The 20,503-nt window shown below is 46.7% G+C and overlaps 1 protein-coding gene across 2 annotated transcripts; it reads right to left on the bottom strand.

Annotated features, from left to right (window-relative positions):
* Nucleotides 1–2,043: 2,043 nt before the first annotated feature.
* Nucleotides 2,044–20,206, bottom strand: E2f8 (E2F transcription factor 8). Of its 2 annotated transcripts, none has more exons than XM_004642689.2 (13): nt 20,119–20,206; nt 18,847–18,974; nt 16,782–17,063; nt 16,153–16,309; nt 13,873–14,187; nt 13,100–13,261; nt 10,684–10,821; nt 8,762–8,965; nt 8,382–8,469; nt 7,007–7,538; nt 3,589–3,721; nt 3,074–3,477; nt 2,044–2,589 (listed from the first exon to the last, which is right to left on the bottom strand). In XM_004642689.2, the coding sequence occupies exons 2-13, from the start codon at nt 18,859–18,861 to the stop codon at nt 2,407–2,409; spliced, it is 2,613 nt and encodes an 870-aa protein (XP_004642746.1). In that variant the 5' UTR covers nt 18,862–18,974; nt 20,119–20,206; the 3' UTR covers nt 2,044–2,406. The 2 variants fall into 2 exon arrangements, with proteins under 2 accessions (XP_004642746.1, XP_023558599.1); XM_023702831.1 differs by lacking the exon at nt 20,119–20,206 and adding an exon at nt 19,273–19,330.
* Nucleotides 20,207–20,503: the final 297 nt, after the last annotated feature.

Genomic DNA, 20,503 nt, shown 5'->3' with positions numbered 1-20,503 from the left:
CTTCACAGCTTTCAGGGCTCTGGAAATGGCTTAGGTGAGCTCCTACTTAATGACTCAGAAGGCTGCAGCTGAGGTGGCAGTTGCGGCTGTGATCTCGTCTGAGGCTGGATTGAAGAAGGATCTGTTCCACAGTGGCTCAAGTTGTTGGCCAAGTTCAGTTCCTTGCAGTGACAGGTAGGGCTGGGCATTCTATTTCTTGCTGGTCATTGGCCGCGGGCCGCCTCAGCTCCAAAAGGCTGCCCACGACGCCTTGCAAGGTTAGGCGCCCTGCCATGGTTTCTTAGATTCCTCAAAACCCACAAGAGAGAAAAACTGCAGTGAGACAGGTGCAATGACCCAGTGTAATTATACAGCCACAGCTACAGTCACGTGCACTCCGCCATCTCTACTGTATCCTGACTAGAAGCAAGTGACACATCTCACCCACTCCAGGGAAGGTGTCACTCAGGATGTGAACACCAGGAGGTGGGGATTGAGGGATACACTGAAACCCTGGCAGTGGCAGTGCTGGGCGGGGCAGTCCCCAGCGCTGACGTCTTTCTCCTATGCATATGGTTTCCTTGGGGAGGTTCTTCCTGCACAGAATTGTTGAGGGGAGAACAGAGCCCTGGCCTCCTCCCTCTTTAGTTCTGCAATAGAGCAGGGGCTTGGAAGGAGCCCTGGGTCGGTCTTTCTCTTGCTGTTTCGTGTATGCCATTCAATCTAGGAGTCTGTAGAGAATTACAGCTTCTCTTTATTGGAATTTTTATACCTTCTCTTCGCTTTATTTATTCACCTATTTCTCAACTGTTTTATAACATCCTAAAAGACAGAAGCCACTTCGTGATTTATCAGGGAGTATTTGTGTGCTCTTCAAGTGGGATAAAAACAAAGGCAAAGGTACTTCAGAGGAAATTGCTCACATTCATTCTCCAGTGATAGAGAAGTCTCTAGGTAAATGTGAAGATCTGCTTTTAGTTGTACTTGGTATAAGCAAAACATGTATATTTGAAAGGGGTGACCTTATGAATGTTCAAATCATCCCCAGAGCAATGTGCTTGGGACCTCCTAGCATTGTCAGGTTGCATCCAGAGGCAGGTGGATGCTGGGGAGATAGCCCAGCAGCATAAGAACCTGCCTGACAAGCACAAGGTCCTGGGTTCAGTCCCCCGTACCAGAAAAAAAAATAAATTGAAACAGAGGCACATGGCTAATGGATAAGGAAGCCCAGTGGACACTAACAGCATAACTACAGACTTACTACTTTGATGCCAGTCACAGGGACATCACAGTCCTGGTCTGTAGATGGTGTGATTAAAATGTGTAGCATTCTAGAAACAGGTATTATGGTGAACTTGTTAAGACTGTGACCTGGGACAGCTCTTGTCAACTCTTAAGACATAATTTGTCACAGGGATATGAAGGACAGGCACATTTTACAACACAACAAACAGCTCATTTTTTCTCTCAGAGCTCATGGTGGTGGAGCGTGCTGGTCCTTAGAGCAGAGGAGATGAGCTTTACTGTTGTCTTGGAGCTGGGCATCTTCAGGTAGGAGGCCTGGCAGCAGGGTGCCACTAGACTGCAGGGGGCTGGCACAGGGGCTAATTGTGCCAGAGCAGGGCAGGGAGCATCACGGCCCCTGCTTTCTACCAACCTCCCAGGGTGGCTGCAATGCAGATGGGGACAAGAGTTTGCGTTTGGCAGAGCCACGGCTTAGCCAAAGCAATGCCTATTGTGTGCGGCTGTACTGAGGGTCCCAAGAAGGGAAGAATGTAGAAACGTCCTATGCGCTGTGTATCTAAGGGAACCCAAGACACCCTCTCGCTACCAAGAATCTGTCTCTGACATTAAATTTTAATTTCCTTCCCATGATGTCTTAAGGGGCCGAATGAAAATGTTAACTACATTTTACAAAAGCTTTAATTTTAACAATTCAAGATTTAAAAATACATCTTATAAATATTGTTTCCACAGACTTGATTGAGGGTTGTCACAAACTCTACAGAAAGACTGCAACATCAACAGATTAAAAAAATTACAAAAAATATAGATATCCCTATGTAAAAATACATTATACACCACACAGCATTTTCTTTGTGCAAAAAGTTGAAAAAGAATGCTGTGTTAAGCATACCAAACATATTTACTTGAAGTAAACTTTAATACAGTTACTTGCATAATAGTATAGGCAGAGTTGAAATGATGAATCATTTTGCCCCAGAAGTTAATAGACCTTAGGCCAATGTTTTATTTTGACTGAAAGGCTGAACACAGCCTTGACAAAAACAAGTATCTGCTTTGATATCGTGTAAACATCCAACATATTTACAGTAGTTTTGAAGCTTGTGTTCTCCAAATCAGTCTGTGTACATCTTCTCTATTAAATAAGTCTTTAGAAAATTAAATTACACCGACATCTGTCAATTAGTGGACATCCTCTGTTGAAACTTCCAGTTTTCGCTGTGGGACAAAGAGGGTCCCAAAGGAGGTTTTGTTAGCACCATCGAAATCCATGCAGGATGTGCCAGTTGGTTTGATTGGTCCACTTGGGGTACGGAAGAAACTTTCGGCCACTAATTGTGACCCTTTGGGTGTCACGGGAACAGGCTGATTAAAAGAAAGGGAGAAAGGAATTAAAACCACGGGGATATGCAAGCCCTAGCAGACTTGGGAGGTCAGGTTGGATGAACACGTCTAGCACATCCTGAAAACGGGTAGCGCAAATCTAAACAAGTTTTACATTCTCCATTATTTTAAGGGGTGGTTTTTTTTTTTTTTTTTTTTTTTTGGGTGGAACCGGGGATTGAACTCAGGCCCTTGCACTTGCCAGGGATGCGCTTATTCTACCGAGCCATCTCCCCAGCCCTTAAGGGGAGGAAAAAAACCCCAAAAAACAAAAAACAACCCTCTGGATAAGCCAGTAATAAGGACTCTTTAGGGAGTCTCTGGGATCTGAAAGGAAGGTTGGCTTTCACTGCTTTACTCTCTCATTCTTCCTCTGCAAACAAAGGAAAAATCAAGTCTCCTGCGATACAGACATTTGGAACCTATTCATTCAAGGAATAATGAAATTAAACAGAATCACCCTCACCTGTTGTGTCCCTGTCACCGGGACCGATTGTCCATTTGGTTGGCTCTGGCCCGGGACTGGTGAGTCACAGCTGGTGGCCCTTGCTTGCTGACAGCCTGCATTTTCTGGTACGATACTAATTGCTTCTATTCTTGGGGACACAGGAATGGTTCCGGATCCAGGCCCGGGGCTGGCAGAGACCTGCACACTTGGGGAGATTAGTCCCAAGTGCTGCAAGGTGAAGTTTACAATGGCCGAGCTTGGGTTCTGAATGGCAATAGGGTGGCTGGAGGCAAGAGCCGGGCTGTTCCTGCCACCATGTACAGCTGCCACCGAGGTTGGTGAGACCATTAGCTTCAAAGGTGTCACATGAAAAGAGGGAAAATTCACAGCAGTGAGTTCAGAGGATGTCACTGGAATAACACCTGGGAAGAAAAGAGGGGAGAGGTCTGAAAAGAACAGGCACTTGTCTGAGAAGTTCACACGGCCTGAGAAACGAGACACTCAGTTTTGAATAGTGTTTCCCTCACACTCACCTGTGATTGGGGAGCTGTAGATCCTGTGGTTTGGGGAAAGTGTACCTGAGTTTTCTTTATTAGACAGGATGGATTCTGCCCCCAAGGATGAGCACTGGGCCAGAGGGATCAGGTAGCCTGACGGGAACAAGGTCTGGAAAACAGGGGGAGGGGTGTCTTTACACACAACTAGTCCAGGAAGGAAAATGGCCACACGCCAAGGGTTCATCACATCAAACCAAAGCCTCCCACGGTTTGGGCAGAGCTATCTGGTTCCTAGAGAACATGACCCTCCTATCCATCCCAGTGCTTGGGCCGGACAGCACTGATCACTTGCATCTTCAATGCTGCTGGAGCCTGCGTGGGGGTGGGACTCACCTAGCACAAGACCCTTCGTATGATGACATCCTCACTTGTGTGGGGTGGCGCTGCTGGGGTTGCATTTAATGCTGGTGAAAGCCACATGCTACGCTGCAGGAGCAGTACCTGGCTACTCTTCAATTAGGTGGGCTGATATTTCCCAAGGAGTATGCTGAGGGACCCTAGTTTCCAGGGATGCAAGCAGGAACCACTTGCTTCACGATCAAATATGTTTGGGAAATGCTAAATTAAACAAAGGCAAACAGTGTCTTGGCTAGAATATTTTAGAGACTTTAATGACAGCATGCATTATTAACCTGCAAGTGGGGCATACTGTATGTAGCATTTTCCAGACTATTTTTGGTAGGCTATTAAGGAGGACTAATATTCAAAGAAAATACTTGAGACAATGTTGATGTAGAGAAAAAAGGTGCCAAAACATGGCCTTTGGCCATGGCCAACCCTTCCCACGCTTCTGTAAAAGAAGCTCCACCGGAACACCGCCAGGCCTACTCCTTTACTCTTCTGGCTGATCTCCTCCGCAGGGGCAGGGCTATGGAGGTACGACAGAGGCCCCAGGCCCACAAATCCAAACAACTTCACTCTCTGGCCCTTTATAGAAAGTTTACTGACCCCTGATTTAGAACAAAGGAATTTATAGACTTTCAAATGTTGCAGATGGCTTGTTCTGACAGTACCAGCCTTTTACAAGCAAACTAAAGTACACTGGGGTGAAAAAATACAGACAAAAAAAAGAGCTGATTAGCTCCTATTAGAAACCCACGCATCACTGAGCAAAAGTCTCATGCAATAAAATAGTAATGCTCCAAATAGAAAAGGCCCGCACGTCGGCCTGCATGCGCCTCCCGCCCTGCAGCTTTCATTCTGTACTTCTCCAAAGGGAAAAGTCTACGTGGGTGGCTGGGCTGGGCTGGGCCGGGCTGCCCACAGTCAGTTTTGGCCTCACCCTGCGCGCGGCTGGCGCAAGCAAAAGGCAGCTCTTATAAAGCAGGGGCTTCCTTTTATCTCCCTTCAGGCTTTTCTTCTCTCCATGTTCAAAACAACAGTCCGCACTTTGATCCGGCTCTTAATAAGTTTTTTCCTAGGGAACTGGTGAATTCGGAATCCACAGAACTAAAAGCATACCATAATATTGTGTTTCTTAGGTGCTTGGTAATCCTCAAAATCCTTAGCAGTTGGTACTTCGTAAGCACAAAAATAGAGACTTCTAAAGGTGGACTGGGGCCTTCTACATGGGGCTGAGCTGTGATGGGGGCCATACTCTCCTGTACAAGTTATTCTTCTAAAACCTCAGTAAAACCTGTCATGCTCTCCCAATAACCACACTTCTCAATTTTCTTTTTTTTGGTGGAACTGGGGATTGAACTCAGGCTCCTGAGCTTGCCAGGGAAGTGCTTATTCTACTGAGCCATCTCCCCGGCCCTCTTAATTTTCAATTACATTTACTACAAAATCTTTTAACCTATAGTGCTGATTCCATTTTTTAAAAAAATGGTGGGATTACTTTAGCAAAACCAACGAGTCTGATATATTTCCCCCGAATGGCCACAACATCTCTCCCAGCCCAGACGTTCTCTTCCTCTCCTTTCAGTCTGTCTTAACTTCTGCTATCCTTGTCTCACATTCACAGTCTGCAGTTATTTCTATGTTTATTTGAACACTGTCTTCTCTTCACACTTCTAGAAGTGTGGATTCTCAAGAAGTGGTCCCGGGGCTAATTAGCACATTGCCTTTGTTCTCTACAGCCTGTGCTAAAAAGAAATGGTCAGAATAGTGTCACAGAGATGAAAAACAGATTTTTAAAAAAGAAGAGGACATGGAAAAGGTACCCATTGCACACCCACTGCTGACAATTCCCGGTGAACAGAGGACCACCATGAAATCATCCCCATGGGCCCAGAGAGATTAACAGACCTCCCAGATTTTCTCCCTAGCATGGACATTAAGGGCAAAATAGCACAGGAGATAATAGATGCTCTGCATGGTCTCTGCGAGGCCATCCTCAGGAAAGCTTTGACAAACTCTAAGCTTCCTTAATAACAGCAGCTACAGATAGTGCCCCACAGCAGATACGGGTCTTAATGGGATCACCAGCATCTTTATGTATATCATCATGTAATAAACTCCCTTAATCCCACCAAAACTGTGATACAGCTATAGGGCAGGTACTTGGGAGCATCAGCCACCGGAGGCAGGTGCTGGGTTAGATGTGATCCGGAGTCAGCAGAAAAAAACTGGTGGAGTCAATTCATTATAAAGGAAGGGGAAAAAAAAAAGACGTAGAGAAATAAAATAACTTGAGTCAACAGCAGCAACAAAATGCAAGATTAATTTCTGCTTCCATGTATAGTAGTACTTATGTGGTGAGAACAGCTTTCGTATGTAATTGTCCTAAGAGGGAAATAAGACAATGGGTGTACCTAACACCTGGGCCATCTGGTACGTGAGTAAATAGCCAATAAATATTAATTCTTTCCAGAACCAATCTCTATCTGAGAAAGAAACTATGTAATGTGTCAACATCTTTAGAAGCCAAGGTATCAAATATACCTCCACTGTGCCAAGGTCAGTCTGATTTCTCTATTTTCACAAAATAGAAACGTCAGATGAAAAGTACAAATGGGAAACAGATTATCTTCGAGGTGACAGATGTCACAGTTCCATGACACCAAGTGCTGGGGAATGACTCAGCAGGAGCCGCGGGAAGCCCACACATCCGTCCCTTTGGGATCAAGTCTGTTTATGAATTATTTACAACCTTCATGACAGGTGCTGGCATTCCAGCGTGGTAGAGACAGACTCAGGACACCCGCTCGTGGTGTCTTAAAAAGTGAGCAAATAATCCCTTCCTCCAAAGGCTAAAAATGTCACTGCCGTCATCCCGGTCAGGGGATTAGCTCTCTGGACCTCATCTGGGTTACAGGATGCTAAGGAACAGCTCTTTTTGTCTGCTGGGACGCTGTTCTCTGCTCTAGGACATTTCATAAGTCCCTAGATGGTCTCTGAACCTAGAAGGAAATTCCTCACAGTTTAAAGCACAGTTCTAGGTTGTACTTACTGCGGACACATTTTCAATTCCTTTTAAGTCCTCTTTGTATTTCTTTTTAGAAATACAGTCCTCAAATGTGCTGGGCCTCTTGGAGCCCTTTTCTCCAGGTACCTCCCTGGTTCGGTTCTTTGCAACTTGTCTCTCTGGTGCTGGCAGTAGGCTTCCAGCTCTGGAGGCACTATCAGTCCTTGTGGCATCATTGGTGGCCTTCTCGTTGGTGGCCTCTGCGGAATCTTTTGCTCCAACTGCTTTAGAGCTGTGGGTGGGCCGGACTGTTGGGCTCAGACCTTGGGGTGGTGTCATGGTTGGGGCTTGGGCAGGCTGCAAGTAGATGGCATAGGATGGGCCAGAAGAGGCTTGAGGTAGGATCACTGGCACCGCGGGTGACAAAGGGCTGGGTACCAGGGGGACCACGCCCAGGGGCTGGATGAGGGATGGCGCGGTCAGCTCCAGTTCAGCCTTTGCTGAAGTGTCCAGCGGGGCCACTGGCTTGCAGTGCCCAGATCTTGCTAGCTGTACTTTCATTTTCTTTCTGGGTTCACTGAAAGATAAGATTGAAGCATGACACACGGGAAATACAATTTTTCCTCAGTGTTCTTCTATTTTAAGTCTTTTGTGAAAGCCACACTTTTGTGAAACTAGTGGTCGTTTCTGTCCTGCCTGAGCCAGACATACAAGAAAGATCACCTCTAGTTTCTAAGGCTCGTGCCATGACCACAGAAGGTAAGTGACTGTTTCCAATTTCATTTTTTTTATTAGGCCATGTTGGCGGCCTAATGGTGGCTCATATTCCTTGTGTGGAGTGGGTACGTGTGCACACCACAGCTTAATTCCTTTCTCTCCCCTTCCTCCAGCTCTTCGTACTCCTCCCACCTGAGGAACATCTATCTCCCTGCTTCCTATTTATTTTATATTTTGCTCTGTATGTATTTGTGTTTCTCCTGTAGCAATACAGTATTTAAGCTTGTGCATCTGATATATTTCCTTAACATTAAGGTCTCAAGGTGTATCCATGTTCCCACAAATGACTCAAGTGTATTCTTTTCACAGCAGAGTAGTACTCCACTGGGTAGCTACATTTTCCTTATGCATTCATCTGCTGATGGGCATATAGAGTGCTCCCAAGATTGAACTACTACGAACTGTGCTGCCGTAACCCTGGGCGTGCGAACATCGCTGTCATGTGGTGTCTTTAGCTCGTGGGAGGATACCCGGCAGGGAAACAGCTGCATAAATGGAATTTCAACTTGTGTGTGTGTGTTTTTTTTAGGCGTCTCTGTACTGATTTTCTTGCTGGCTGTACTAGCTTACATTCCCACCAGCAGTTCTAATAATACAGTGTGCAAGTGATTCATCCCAGCACTAAAGAGCATTGTCAACCCACCTCGATTGTTCTTCTAGCTGCATTTTGCAAATAGCTGCAAGCTGAGCCATTTTATTCGGGAAGAGCGGAGAATTCTGAGAACTTTCAGCTGGCAAAACAGAAAAGAGGGTGAGTGGTCACAGCGAAGAAATAAATACGCGCACGAAACCTCATCACAGACCACAAATCAGAGGATGCACAGCTGTCTCCAAAGTTACACAGCCATCTAACAGCAGACCCCACACATCGCTCTTCACCCTCGTACTTCACATGTAATTTAGCGTCCCGAGTCTGCAGCTTTGGGTCCCCAGATCCCGAGCCAATCCTAATGCTGCAGGGATCCAGTGAGCCGCATGGATTAGAGCAAAAGGAACGAGCCTCGATGTTCCCGGGACACACACCTCTGCTGCTCTTGACGGGGCTGCTGGGGGCAGAGTTTATCTTTCTCCGGTCACTCTCTATACTCTTCACGAGCTTGATAAGAGATGGGTGTCGTGTAAAGTTGGGTTTACCGCGTGAGGCGAAGAGGTTTTTGGCACAGTTCTCTTTGGCAGACCGCCTCACCCCCAGGTCGGAGGCGGCGGAGGGAAGGACTGGGCTGCAGCCTGCAATGGAAAAGGCGAGGGTATTAAAGTCTGGCAGTCTGGCTTCCTGCTGAGATACGAAATCACAGAGTAATTCAAATTTGGGGGATAAAAGTAGTGACTTGCTGAGTATCAGCTATGTGCTGCTGTCCCAGAGCTTTTATATAGGTAACTTTGTTTATCTTATTGGAAGAATTCTGAGATCTGGTATTTATTGATGAAACCACACCATACGGTTATTTGTTGCTTCATACCCGAGGCGTTGGCTACAGAATCCCCAATACCACAAGCTGCTGACGCTCAGGCTCTGTATACAGCATGTCACAGGGTTTGCATGCAGCCCACCCACGTTCTGCCATATGCTTTGTCATCTCACGATACCTGACACTGTAGAATGCACACGGTAAGTAAAGCAGCGTGAGCTGACTGAATCTTACAGCAGCAATGTGCTCCTGGGCCGTCGCTACTGACTTCTCGTTCTTATTGCTAGCTGGAAAATTCTGTGGCCTGGCATCTCTGGTGTGTTAGAGCTGGTGAAATACGGTGACTGTGGGTTGGCCAGATAGCTCAGCGGATTAAAGCGCCTGCTTAGGCAGTCTCAGGGACCAAGGTTCGATTCCCAGCTTGCCCCGCCGGCCCCGCCCCCAAGGCGCGCTGAGACGGCGAATGAGACTGGGCGTGGTGGTGCACACTCGTAATCCAGAGGCTCAAAAATCCGAGGATCATTGAGCCCGATCTGGGTAGTGAAGACCCTGTAGACCCTGTACTAAATACATTAAAAAAAAAAAAAGAAGAAAGAAAGGAAGAAAGGAAAAAAAAAAGAAATATGGTGACTCCTTCACCAGCTCCCCATGGCAGGTGCTTCTCAGAGATGAGAACACGGACCAGGTCGGCATGGCCCAAGCGCCCGCCTCTCCCTGAGCTCAAACCCAACACCATCGCAGTAACCCAGCACAGGCGCTGCTCTTCTTCCAACTTCACAGGTGAGGAAACTGAGGAAACTCCGGACGTCACCTGCCTGAGGCCACACGGCTACTAAGCGCAGAAACGGGACTGAAAATTAGTCTCTTCATGTTCCAAATCCTTGTTCTTTTCCAGGCACTCGGGGTGGGGTCTTTGGCAGAAGGCAAAAAGTCAGAGTCAGAGAACTGAGATGTGGGCTGGAGACACCCACCCTGAAAGCTGAGCGGACTCTGATCGCGCCGCCGCGTGTGCAGGCGGGCTGTGCTCCGGGCGGCACAGTGAGGGCAGCTGCGAACGACAGGGTGCCTGCAACTCTCCAAATCCTGTGGCTTCCAGATCCTACCTCCTGGACACAGCATGGGAGAGGCTTAGAGAGTTTAAGGGACTGAGGGAACTGGTAGCCAGCCCTCTGTATTGACATTCAACACTGGCTTTAAAAAAAAAAAAAAAAAAAAAAATTAATCTTTTATGTGTTTATTTGGTACAGGGTCTCACCACACAGTTTGGACTCATTCATAGTGATTCTCCTGTGTCAGCCTTCTCAGTGCTGGTATTACAGGCGTGGGCCACCATGAGGTACCAGGGATTGAATCCTGGTCCTTCTGCTTGCCAGGCAGGAGCTTAGACCATTGAGCTATCTGCGCAGGCCAACAATGTTTTGTGGAACCATCTATATCTGTCTTTTCCATGTGGGTGTACAGGAAGGCAGAAAGGAGAATCTTCTGAAATCCATCCTACTTAACAAAAAGTAAAGGATGAAAGTTACCATCACGTACCACCGGTATTCGGACTGATTTCTGGGCCTGTCCATTTGAAAGCTGGTTTTCGGCCTCTTTCTTCCGTAACATGAACTTTCTTGATAAGATCCAGGCTGCTCAGGACATTCGCTATATCATACAACCTCCTAATTTTTGCTGGGAACAAGAAAGCGTATATAACTCTTAGTAGAATAATGAAGGATCAGGGCTGGCGAGATGGCTCAGTGGTCTAAAGCACCTACTTGGAACAAGCTTGGCAAAGTACAGAGACCCCCGTTCAATCCCCCAGCACCACATGCCAGCCAGCCCCGCCCCCAGGTGGGCTGAGCTGGCCACACACACACAAAATAAATAAATAAATGTTAAAAAAAAAAAAAAAAAAAGAATAATGAAGGATCAAAGGATTTTGCTTCCTAAGAAATTCATGTAGATTCTAAGAGCTATCCGAACCGTCAATGTCAGACAGGAACGTCTAACTCCTTTTAAGTTATTCTAGTAGGAGCGCTTTAATTAAAACAAAAAAAGTAGTTTTAAATTTTTAAAAGGCAGTTACTGCTGGCCCTGAATTTTGAAATGACAACAGTATAAGTTGAAAAAGAAAAAATCTTTATTGCATCACCCTATTTATAAAAAGTCACTATTCCCAGGTCTCTGCTAATGAGGAGTCAGAAGAATTTAACAGACAGAAACAGATTAGTGATAAATATACTGCTTTTCTGCTTGTGATAGTTTATGACAAGCTTTCCTTAATATCCTAAGTGTGGGACTGGGCATATAGCTCAGTGGCACAAGTGCCTGCTTGAAGCACAAGTCCTGAGTTCAATTTCTGGTACTAAAAAAAAAAAAAAAAAATCATAAGCGTGGAAAATTCTGTACCTCCACAAATTTGTACATTTCATAACTAAGAAATTGTCCTTAGGTCAAGCATATACTTGCATATACTTGCTGTCCATTTGAAAGCTGGTTTTTGGCCTCTTTCTTCCGTAACATGAACTTTCTTGCTAAGATCTTGATAAATCTCTCATATCTTGAAGTTTTGTCACAAAAAGCCTATTTACTTTCATCTTGTTAGTATAAACTTGCAAATCTAGTCTCCTTCTTCAGAGCCATGCTAGAAGGTATTGAATTTCTTGGGGACTCAGCAAATTACACATCTGCAATTCCTGGAATAGCTTCCAAGGCTGTGACTAACTAGGGAAACAGAGCTGAAAAGCAGTGACTCAGAAGAAACCAGCGGTCGACTTAGCAGTTGAGTCAGAATGTCTTGTTTTCAAACTGCAGGTCTCCTAACCCCAAGGCCAGCATCACTACCCTTATTCTCTACTTAACTGTCACTATGGGCCTCAGGACATCTGAACATACAGCGGCCATGGGGTGGGCACAGCTTCGGAGGACAGGAAGGCATCTTGCTGCGAGGGCCCCAGCCAACACCTATTGGCTCTGGGGTCACTAGGGCCAGCTTTTCCTCACCATACAGCTGGGTACTGTGAGCGGCTACTTCCAGGTAGCCTCCCCACAGAGATGGGCACGAAACAGAGTCCCCGCACACTGAGTGCCTCTGTCCACACCTTCTCTCTACTCCTCACATGGAGCTTCCTGCCTGTCTGGCATGGCTACAGGGACAGAGACTATGTGACAGGCACAGCCACTGTCAGAGCCAATCTATGGTCCCTTCCCAACGTGGAGCAGGTCAGCTGGCTAAAATCATTCTTCCAAGGCAAACCAAAGTGCCTGCCTGGCAAGTGCAAGGTCCTAAGCTTGATATGTGGCACCAAAAAAAAAAAAAAAAAAGGCGAACCATCTCTATAACAGGTGAATTTAGAGGTCAGTTTTATAACAGCTATTTGTATCTTTATAGAGCAGCGTTAGTGGAAAGACCAGATCTAGGATTCAATCTTACTTTATAATTTACTGTTCATTTATAACTCACAGGACAGATTCTCCTACTGTAAAAAGAGATGTTATGAGGCCAGGGAGCTAGCTCAGTGATCTAAGCACCCTGCCTGGCAAGCACAAAGTCCTGAATTTAATCCCTGGTACTGTATGCCATGCTGGCCCCAGAACTGTACGTGTGCCTTCCTGGCCACCACAACTGGGTGTGGTGGCGCACACCTGTAATCCCAGTACTGGGGAGGCTGAGACAGGAGGATCACTATGAGTCCGAGCTACATAGCAAGACCCTGTACATACATACATACATACATACATGACTTAAGAGTATAAGAAGGGACCGGGGTTAAAGTATCAGATGAAGTCAAAATACAAGTAAGAATATCCCCATCTTTGAATCCTCGGAGATAACTAAAGCTAAAGCTATTAGAGCTGCTTGGGAGAAGTGCAGGTAACTAAAGATCAGCTGAGACGCCCAGGACTCTTAGAAATCAGTTGCTGCCTGAGACTACTGTTCCCCAGGTCCCATGATTATGACGCTTACTTTTAAACTTGCTTTTATCCAGGTCATCCACGTGGTCCTCACCAATTAAAATCTTGGCAGCGATTTCTAGGCTGACGATCTGCGGTGTTGACACCAAAAACAGCATCACAAACTTCTGGCTCATCACTCGTAAGGACTTGTCTTTGCGGCTGTTTACAGAAGCTTGGGAGAAGGACGAAGATTAGAGAATTAAAATTCATGAAGGGACAAGTGACTTCTAAAGTAACAAGTCTAAAAATATCACCACCTGATCATGCAGCTGACAACTGCCACAACACATTTTGACATTAAAAGCTGCAGTGGTGTTTTCTACGGGGTCTTTTGTCAGACCTTTGAGAAAAGCTACACAGCCTTTTTTTTTTTTTTTGGTGGTACCAGGGATAGAACTTGGTACCTTGCACTTGCCAGGCAGGTGTTTATGGTGCTGAGCTATCTCCCCAGTCCCACAGCCTATTTTTTTTTTTGGAGACAGGGTCTCTCCTTGGACTTACTTATGTAGCCCATGTTGGCATTAAACTTGCAGTGAACTGGGCATGGTGGTGCATGCCTGTAATCCTAGTACTTGGGAGGTTGAGCCTGGAGGATCTCTGCGAGTTCAAGACCAGCCTGGGGGCTACAAAAGTGAGCACAAGGCCAGTTCAAACTGCATAGGGAGACCCTGTCTCAAAAACAAACAAACTTGTAGCAATCCTGTCTCAGCCTCCCTCACGCTGGGATTACTGGCACGCGCAAGCACATCCAACTAGTCCAGGCTTTCTAATACCATCTCTCACCTGCCCGAAATTCCACTCCAGGGAGTTCAACAAAACACATCTCTGCATGTCCATTCTGGTCACTATTTGATTTGATGATGTGATCTTCTATACCGTAACTCTTGATGAAGTCAAACTCTTGCTCGGATTCTTTCTTTTTGAGCATCATAATCTGCTCGGCATACTTATTCTCCACCCCAACGCTCTTCAGAGTCCCAAGGGTCTTGTTGAGATTATGCCGCCCATGCCACGTGTACCTGTTTTTGGCGAGCCGGCTCACCATATGTAAACTCTCTAGGACGTTCACGATATCATAAATTCGTCGACGTTCAACATCTAGGAAGAACAATAAATTGTGTGTCGTTAGGGCCAGACTTTTGTAATGAGTTTGGAATTGCATAAATTTTCTTCTACAGTGTTTTTAGTCAGTAGGTTCTGGATAATATAATTTTATTTACTGTATGTACAAAGTCTTAATATGTTGTATGTTGAGAATGATGGGTACAGATGAGTTAATATGTATACAAAAGACAACATCTATGGAGGACCTAGTATGCGTCACACAGCCTCAAGTGTTTTATGCTACGAATTCCACACGTGCTAACTTATTTCTTGTATTACCTTACACACACACACACATGGCCTACAGTAACCACATTATTATTAGTAGTATTTTAGGGGTCTACAGGGTGTTCAGGGTCTCACTACTAGATCGGACTCGTAGTGATTCTCCTGTTTACAGCCTCCCAAGAGCTGGGATTACAGTGTGCGCCACCATGCCCAGTCTCAGTTGCCGTCTCAGCGCGCCCTGGGCTGGTGGGACCGGCACTGCAGGCCCAGGGATTGAACCCCTGGCCCCTACACCTGCCTGCAGGAGCTTAATCTGCTGAGCTATTTGGCCGGTCCTCCACATTACTGATAAAAGTGTTAAGATTTCAGAAAAGTGCAAAGGCCACGATGTCTCTTAAAAATTCACATAAAAAATTATATCCGCTTGTGGGTCTGTGCTTTCCTCCTAGCTACCGCTAACGTGATATTCGTAATTCTGTGACTCCTATCTAATTAAATGGACTTTTCAGCATCCTGCAGTGTCAAGGGTCTCTTTTTTCCTGCCATTTACTATCAATGTTGTTTCCAATTCAAATATTTGATGAAATCTGGCCTTTCTGGCAAAGCGCTTACGAAAACACGCCTTCACGAAGCACGCCCCCTAGCGGCTGCTCCTGGGCCCCGCCTGACAAGCCCTTCCTTGAAAACGTAGGTTAGGGCTGTTCCTTCAGTTCATCTCTTCCCGGGGTCCTCCGAGCCCTCTGCCTTGCTTCTAAGTCCTGGCTCAGATGTGAACTCAGTAAGGCCTGGCCTGACTGCTCAATTTAAAATAGTACAGCGTCAGCACTGCCGATCCTTCTATCCTCTTTTTTGCTGAGGCATGGTGCCACTTTCTGACCTTCACCATCGTGGCTCATGTGTCAGGTCCTTTGTAATTACCTACCCCCTCACTGGGCTGTAGGTTCCCCAGAGAAGGGGTTTTGCCCTGTTTGTCTCATTTCTGTACTCTGAGCTCCAAGAACACTGCCTGGCACTCGGGATTAGTAGACAGCTGCTGGATCGACGGGAACTTCCTACTGGTGTGTGTGTGAAGAGATGAACGTGCAATAGAGCCGATATTTATAAACATGTGTTAGAGTCACAGAACTTCTCCCCACGGGGGTTATCTAGACACTAGAGTGTATTATATCCCACTTAGTGCACCTCTTCAGGTATTAGATTAAGATACGTCCATGACTCCAGACGCACCCAAGCTTACTGCAAATCCCTTTTAGGCTATAACTTGATGCAGGTCAGTGAGGAAAGAAGGGAACAAAAGGGGGCAGAACATAACATCTGCCAACCACAAACAGCCCAAAAACCCATCCCTGTTCGAACAGTGGCGGAGTGGCAGTGGATGCACAAGTCCTGGTCCCACTCCCAGAAGCTGGCCATGAGCACGTGTGTGGGCATCCCAAAGAGAATGTTCGGAGCTGTAGGTGACAGGGACACAAGCCATACGATACACTTGCCTCTCAGTAAAGCTTAGAGACCCTACAATCAGAAGCAGCCCCCCTCGTGGTTTACTTTGCCTCTCAGATTTACAGAAGTTAGACACTATTCAGCTTTATTCTTCAATGAGGAAAACCTTAGAGCCTTGTAGGAAAACCTAATTTGCCTTCTGGGTGGCTGTTACAGGCTGGCTCGGAAGGAGTTAAGTCCATAAAGTCACTTTAATTATTAACCACTGAAGCCAACTCTCTGCATACTTACTAAGTTCCTCTGCAACTTCGTCAAGACAGATGTCATTATTCACAGCAGGGTTAGGATAGTTAGGGTATCGCGCTAAGAACTTATGACACAACAGGCCTAAACTTTTCTCTTTTCGACTTGGTTGGGACTTCTCAAATTCATCTCCAGATAAGCGCTCCTACAAAGGAAAAGGTACACAAGGGCTTCCTGGTCAATAAAGTTTGACAGATTTACTAGGGACATCTGTGCTTAGTGACTAACACCACTTACACCCATGTTTAGCTTGGGACAGCTGCAAAGTTTAGGGTAGGAAAAAAGGATACATTTGTATGCATGTGTGTGTGTGTGTGTGTGTGTGTGAGAGAGAGAGAGAGAGAGAGAGAGAGAGAGAGAGAGAGAGAGAGAGAGACAGGACAGGATACAGTAAATACGGTAAATATGAGCTTCAGCAAATCTACAAGGCAAGCCTGAAAAAAAAATAACTCGAATGTTCAGCATTCCCAGTCCAATGTCTGATGGGGGTCCACATCTTTCTGGTAGTCAGAATGAGGTCAGTAATAGTCCCAGAGTGGCAAGGCATCCTGCTATGGGCACTTCTGTGCCAGCTCCAAATACCCCGTGAATCCCTAGGCTCCGCCCGGAAAACCTACACGCAAACAGTCTTTGGCCTCGGGTAATCCCCTTCTGTTGTCAAACAGCCCTCTTTTCTGATCTCTGCTGCGGATCTCTGGGCTCACGGCACTGATAAGCATTTTCAAGTTGGCTGTTGGTGTCCACGGCTCTCCCTGGGAGACTTCCTTGGGCTTGGTGGGCGTGGTCAAAGGGCCCAGGGTGGGCGAGGGCAGGTCGGCCTGCGCGACATTCTCCCTGGTGCACTCCTTCAGGGGTGACTTCGTCAGTACCCTTTTGTATGGCTCAATGAAAAGATTTTCCTGGTTCAAAAGAAGGAGTTAAAAATCTACTGTAAGACAGGATTTATCAGACGGCTTTAACATCTACAAACTGTACAGTGCATTGAACATTGCTAAGGAGAAAATGTGAAATGAGACTTTAAATTTGGTTTAAGTTAATGGCTGCGTTCCCATGATCACTAGACACTTCCTGTCCATTTTCATAGTTAAATTTCCCACTCTTCATTTTGTAACAAGCACGGACCTAAATGTTTTCATCTTCCAAGTATTTTTTTAAAAAGTTAAAATGGGGCTGGGGAGATAGGTTGGTGGTCTAAGCACCTGCTTGGCGAGCACAAGGATCGGGGTTTGATCCCCACTACCATGCTGAGCTGCCACTAAAAACCGGCGTAGCGGCGCATGCCTATAAACCCAGCGCTGGGACGACTGAGAAAGGAGGTTCACTAGGAGTCTGAGCTGTGTAGTGAGACCCTGAACCAAATAAATAAATAAAAGATTTTTTAAACAAATTTAAAAATAACTTTAACTCTATTTTGAAGCAATTTTATAGAAGAGTTAACAGATAAGTTAGGGTCCCTAAACACCTTTCACTCATCTCCTAACAAGACTGACACATTTAAATGATCTCAGTTTCTAGAAGCAAGCTTTACACAAGACACTAACAAAGGCATCTGAGGCAGGAGCCATTATCTATTAGCATAACAGCTGCGTGCAGTAGATGCTCAATAAAACACCAAACATGCAGGAAAGCTGAGCAGACTTATCAGGAAAATCTCGAACGCCTGAGAGAACAACTTTTGACCAGGAAGCTCCGCTCTCTGTGTACTTTCTAACTCTATCGATGGAGAAAACGGCTCAAAAGAAATAAAAGGAGCCATGCAAGGTACCGAAGTAACTCTTGGCAGAAAGGAGAGCAGCCACTAAGGCTAGAGGGTGGGTTGATAGCATTTCATAAATAAGAATGAAAAGCACCAAGAACTTCACACACTATCTGTAACTATTTTAAAGAAAATATTTGGAAGAGCAGTAAATGAAAGAACAAAGAGATCCACTGGTTCCTCAGTAAGTTTAGGAACAATGATGTTCTGCTTTACATGCCACACCTGAGGTTTTGGTAGTGTTTTCCTCGACTCTTGTATTTAGTAGAAGAGGATACCAGGTGGAGGGAGGTCACAAAGGACTGGAACCTTCTCAGGGCAGATGGGGTGCTTTGTACAAGGAAGTTGGTGCAAGGATTGTGTGGGGGCTGTTTGCCAGCAAGTACACCCCGAACCTGCGGGCCCTGGATGGGTTTTTTTCTAGGCTCTTGCCCTTCACCTCACAATGTTCACAATAACCTGAGTCTCTTTATCTAACACCTAAAACGTTCAGGAATTCTTCCTAAAAGTTCACTGTGTTTTTAACTTATCAGTACCCATTAAGCCACCCCTCTTAGCAATTTCTCTGCAACTTTACAAAATACTGCCTGAACAGCATTTGGAACCCTAGGAGGAAATTACCTTTTTTTAAAAAAAAATCTACTATTGAGGCCTATCAAATATCCTTTCAAATTCCAATTATTCATGATTCCTAAGTATTTTCATGCAATTAATATATCTTACTATTCTCAAAAATGGTTTTCTGTGTTTATCTCTTTGAGACATACACATCTCTCCAAAACTTAGATTTTCCTTCCTTTGAGAGTTTTACAAAGAATAACCAAGAAAAGGATGACAATCATGACTCTGGAGAATTAAAAATTAAGAAGTTAAATCAAGATAATATTATCTTAAAACTACAGAGTAGATATTGAAACGGAAAGTACCTTTTCGTTCTCCATTCTGTCAATTTCTTATACATTTAGTGTTTCTTTAAAAATGAAAAATCTGGAGTTCCTTCTCAAAACGCAATGGTTCAAGTGGTGCGATAAATTCTATCGAAAATCTTAAACTCCTTTTGAAGAAAAAGAAGGGAAAAATCAGAATCAGAAGATCTGCTGAAAATTCAGACACAAGAGGCTACAGAAACAAAGACTAACGAAAAAGGACAAATTAGACAATATTTTTTGATCCATCACAGGTAGATTCACTGGGCAGAGAATTGTAGGAAACACAAGTAAATTCCTTCATAAGCCCATCTGCTGTCACAGGCTTACAGCAACCCAAGACTTTCCACTGACAACCCTCTCCCATCTTTAGAGAGGGTGGGCCACTTTCCGGACCCCGCTGAATAACCTCTAGAAAGCACCCACCTGTCCCCGGAGCAGAGCTCTGGACTGAGTGCACGAGCCCGGTTCAGGCAGAGCACACACGACTCCAGGTATCTGGATACGAATCCACATCGAGATGCCCGAATTTCTCCCCTTACACACACGTGCACAGGCGCGGCAGTAAAGGCTTGGGGAGTTGATTGAAATGAAACTTCCAAATTCAGCCCCAAAGATCTAGCCGCACGGTGGGGCATTTAAAGAGCGCCTTCTGATTATTTTTCTTTTTAAAAAGTCATTCAAGATGCAGAACGCGAAGTACTCGCGCTCAGGTGGCGGGCTCACGACACGCGGTTAACTCCACCACCGGAGGGTGCCTTTGCTCAGTAAGGCACCAGGTACGATCGCCTTGCCGCCACCCGCTCCGCGCCCGGGACACCTTCCCTCCTTCTGACCGACCGCACCTCCCCCGCGGGCCGCTAGCCCGCCGCCCGCCCGACAGTTCCCGGACAGCATCTTCATGGTTTCCAGGGCAACGATGCCTGTCCAATCAGAGACTCCGCTTCAGGCCTGCAATTGGCTGACGGTACCAGGGGCGGGGCCGGACCTTCCGCCTTCGATTTAAAAATTTGGCGCGGAAAGCCGGATCGTGGCCGGCGCCGCCCCTTCAGAGTTGCGCGGGGCTTGAGCGCGGGCAAACCCGCGCCCGGAACCCGGCATCCCTGCCCCTCCCCCTCGCTCGCCCCCGCCCCTCTGCGCGGGAGCTCAGCTCCTCCCTCCACGGCCCCCGGCAGAGCGGGAGGCGGGAAACGGCCGCCGCCGCCGCCGCCCGCCCTAGCCTGCTCCCGGGGCCCGCAGGCCTGGTGCCGTGTCCCTCTGCTTCCTGCTGACCTGTCAGTCCACTTCACGGTCGGAGCCTCCGGGGGCCGAATGGGGACCCTGGGCACCCCCTTTCCCGCCCAGGCCCGGGAGCCTGCCTGTCCGGCGGTCAGTCAGCCTTTCCGCCGCGCCGAGGTGGGTGCCGGAGGGAAACGCCGGGACCGGGACTGGCGGGCCGACGGGCGGGCAAGGGAGCGTGGCCGTCCTGGAGCAGTCAAGACCCCGATTTGAAATTAACCCGCTCCCGGCGCGAGCTGATCCCGCGGGCGGGGAGGGCGCTCCCCACCCCCACCCCGCTCTTCCCGGCCTGGGCCTGCAAGCCAATCCGCGCCTCTCCGCGCCGGCCGTCGGCGAATCAGGGTGCAGGCACCGCCCTCTGGTCCCGCCCCCGCGGTAG

Source organism: Octodon degus, unplaced genomic scaffold (assembly GCF_000260255.1).
Source record: "Octodon degus isolate 3935 unplaced genomic scaffold, OctDeg1.0 scaffold00159, whole genome shotgun sequence".
In the NCBI taxonomy this organism is placed as follows: domain Eukaryota; kingdom Metazoa; phylum Chordata; class Mammalia; order Rodentia; family Octodontidae; genus Octodon; species Octodon degus.
This window is presented reverse-complemented; position numbering and strand designations above follow the sequence as displayed.

What these genes read in the sequence shown, in the direction of transcription:
- E2f8 (XM_004642689.2), bottom strand. An exon ending in TGGAGTGGAATTTCGGGCAG is followed by an intron (nt 13,262 to 13,872) that starts GTGAGAGATGGT and finishes CCTTCTCCCAAG; the next exon opens with CTTCTGTAAACAGCCGCAAA. An exon ending in CGGTGACAGGGACACAACAG is followed by an intron (nt 2,590 to 3,073) that starts GTGAGGGTGATT and finishes TCTTTTAATCAG; the next exon opens with CCTGTTCCCGTGACACCCAA.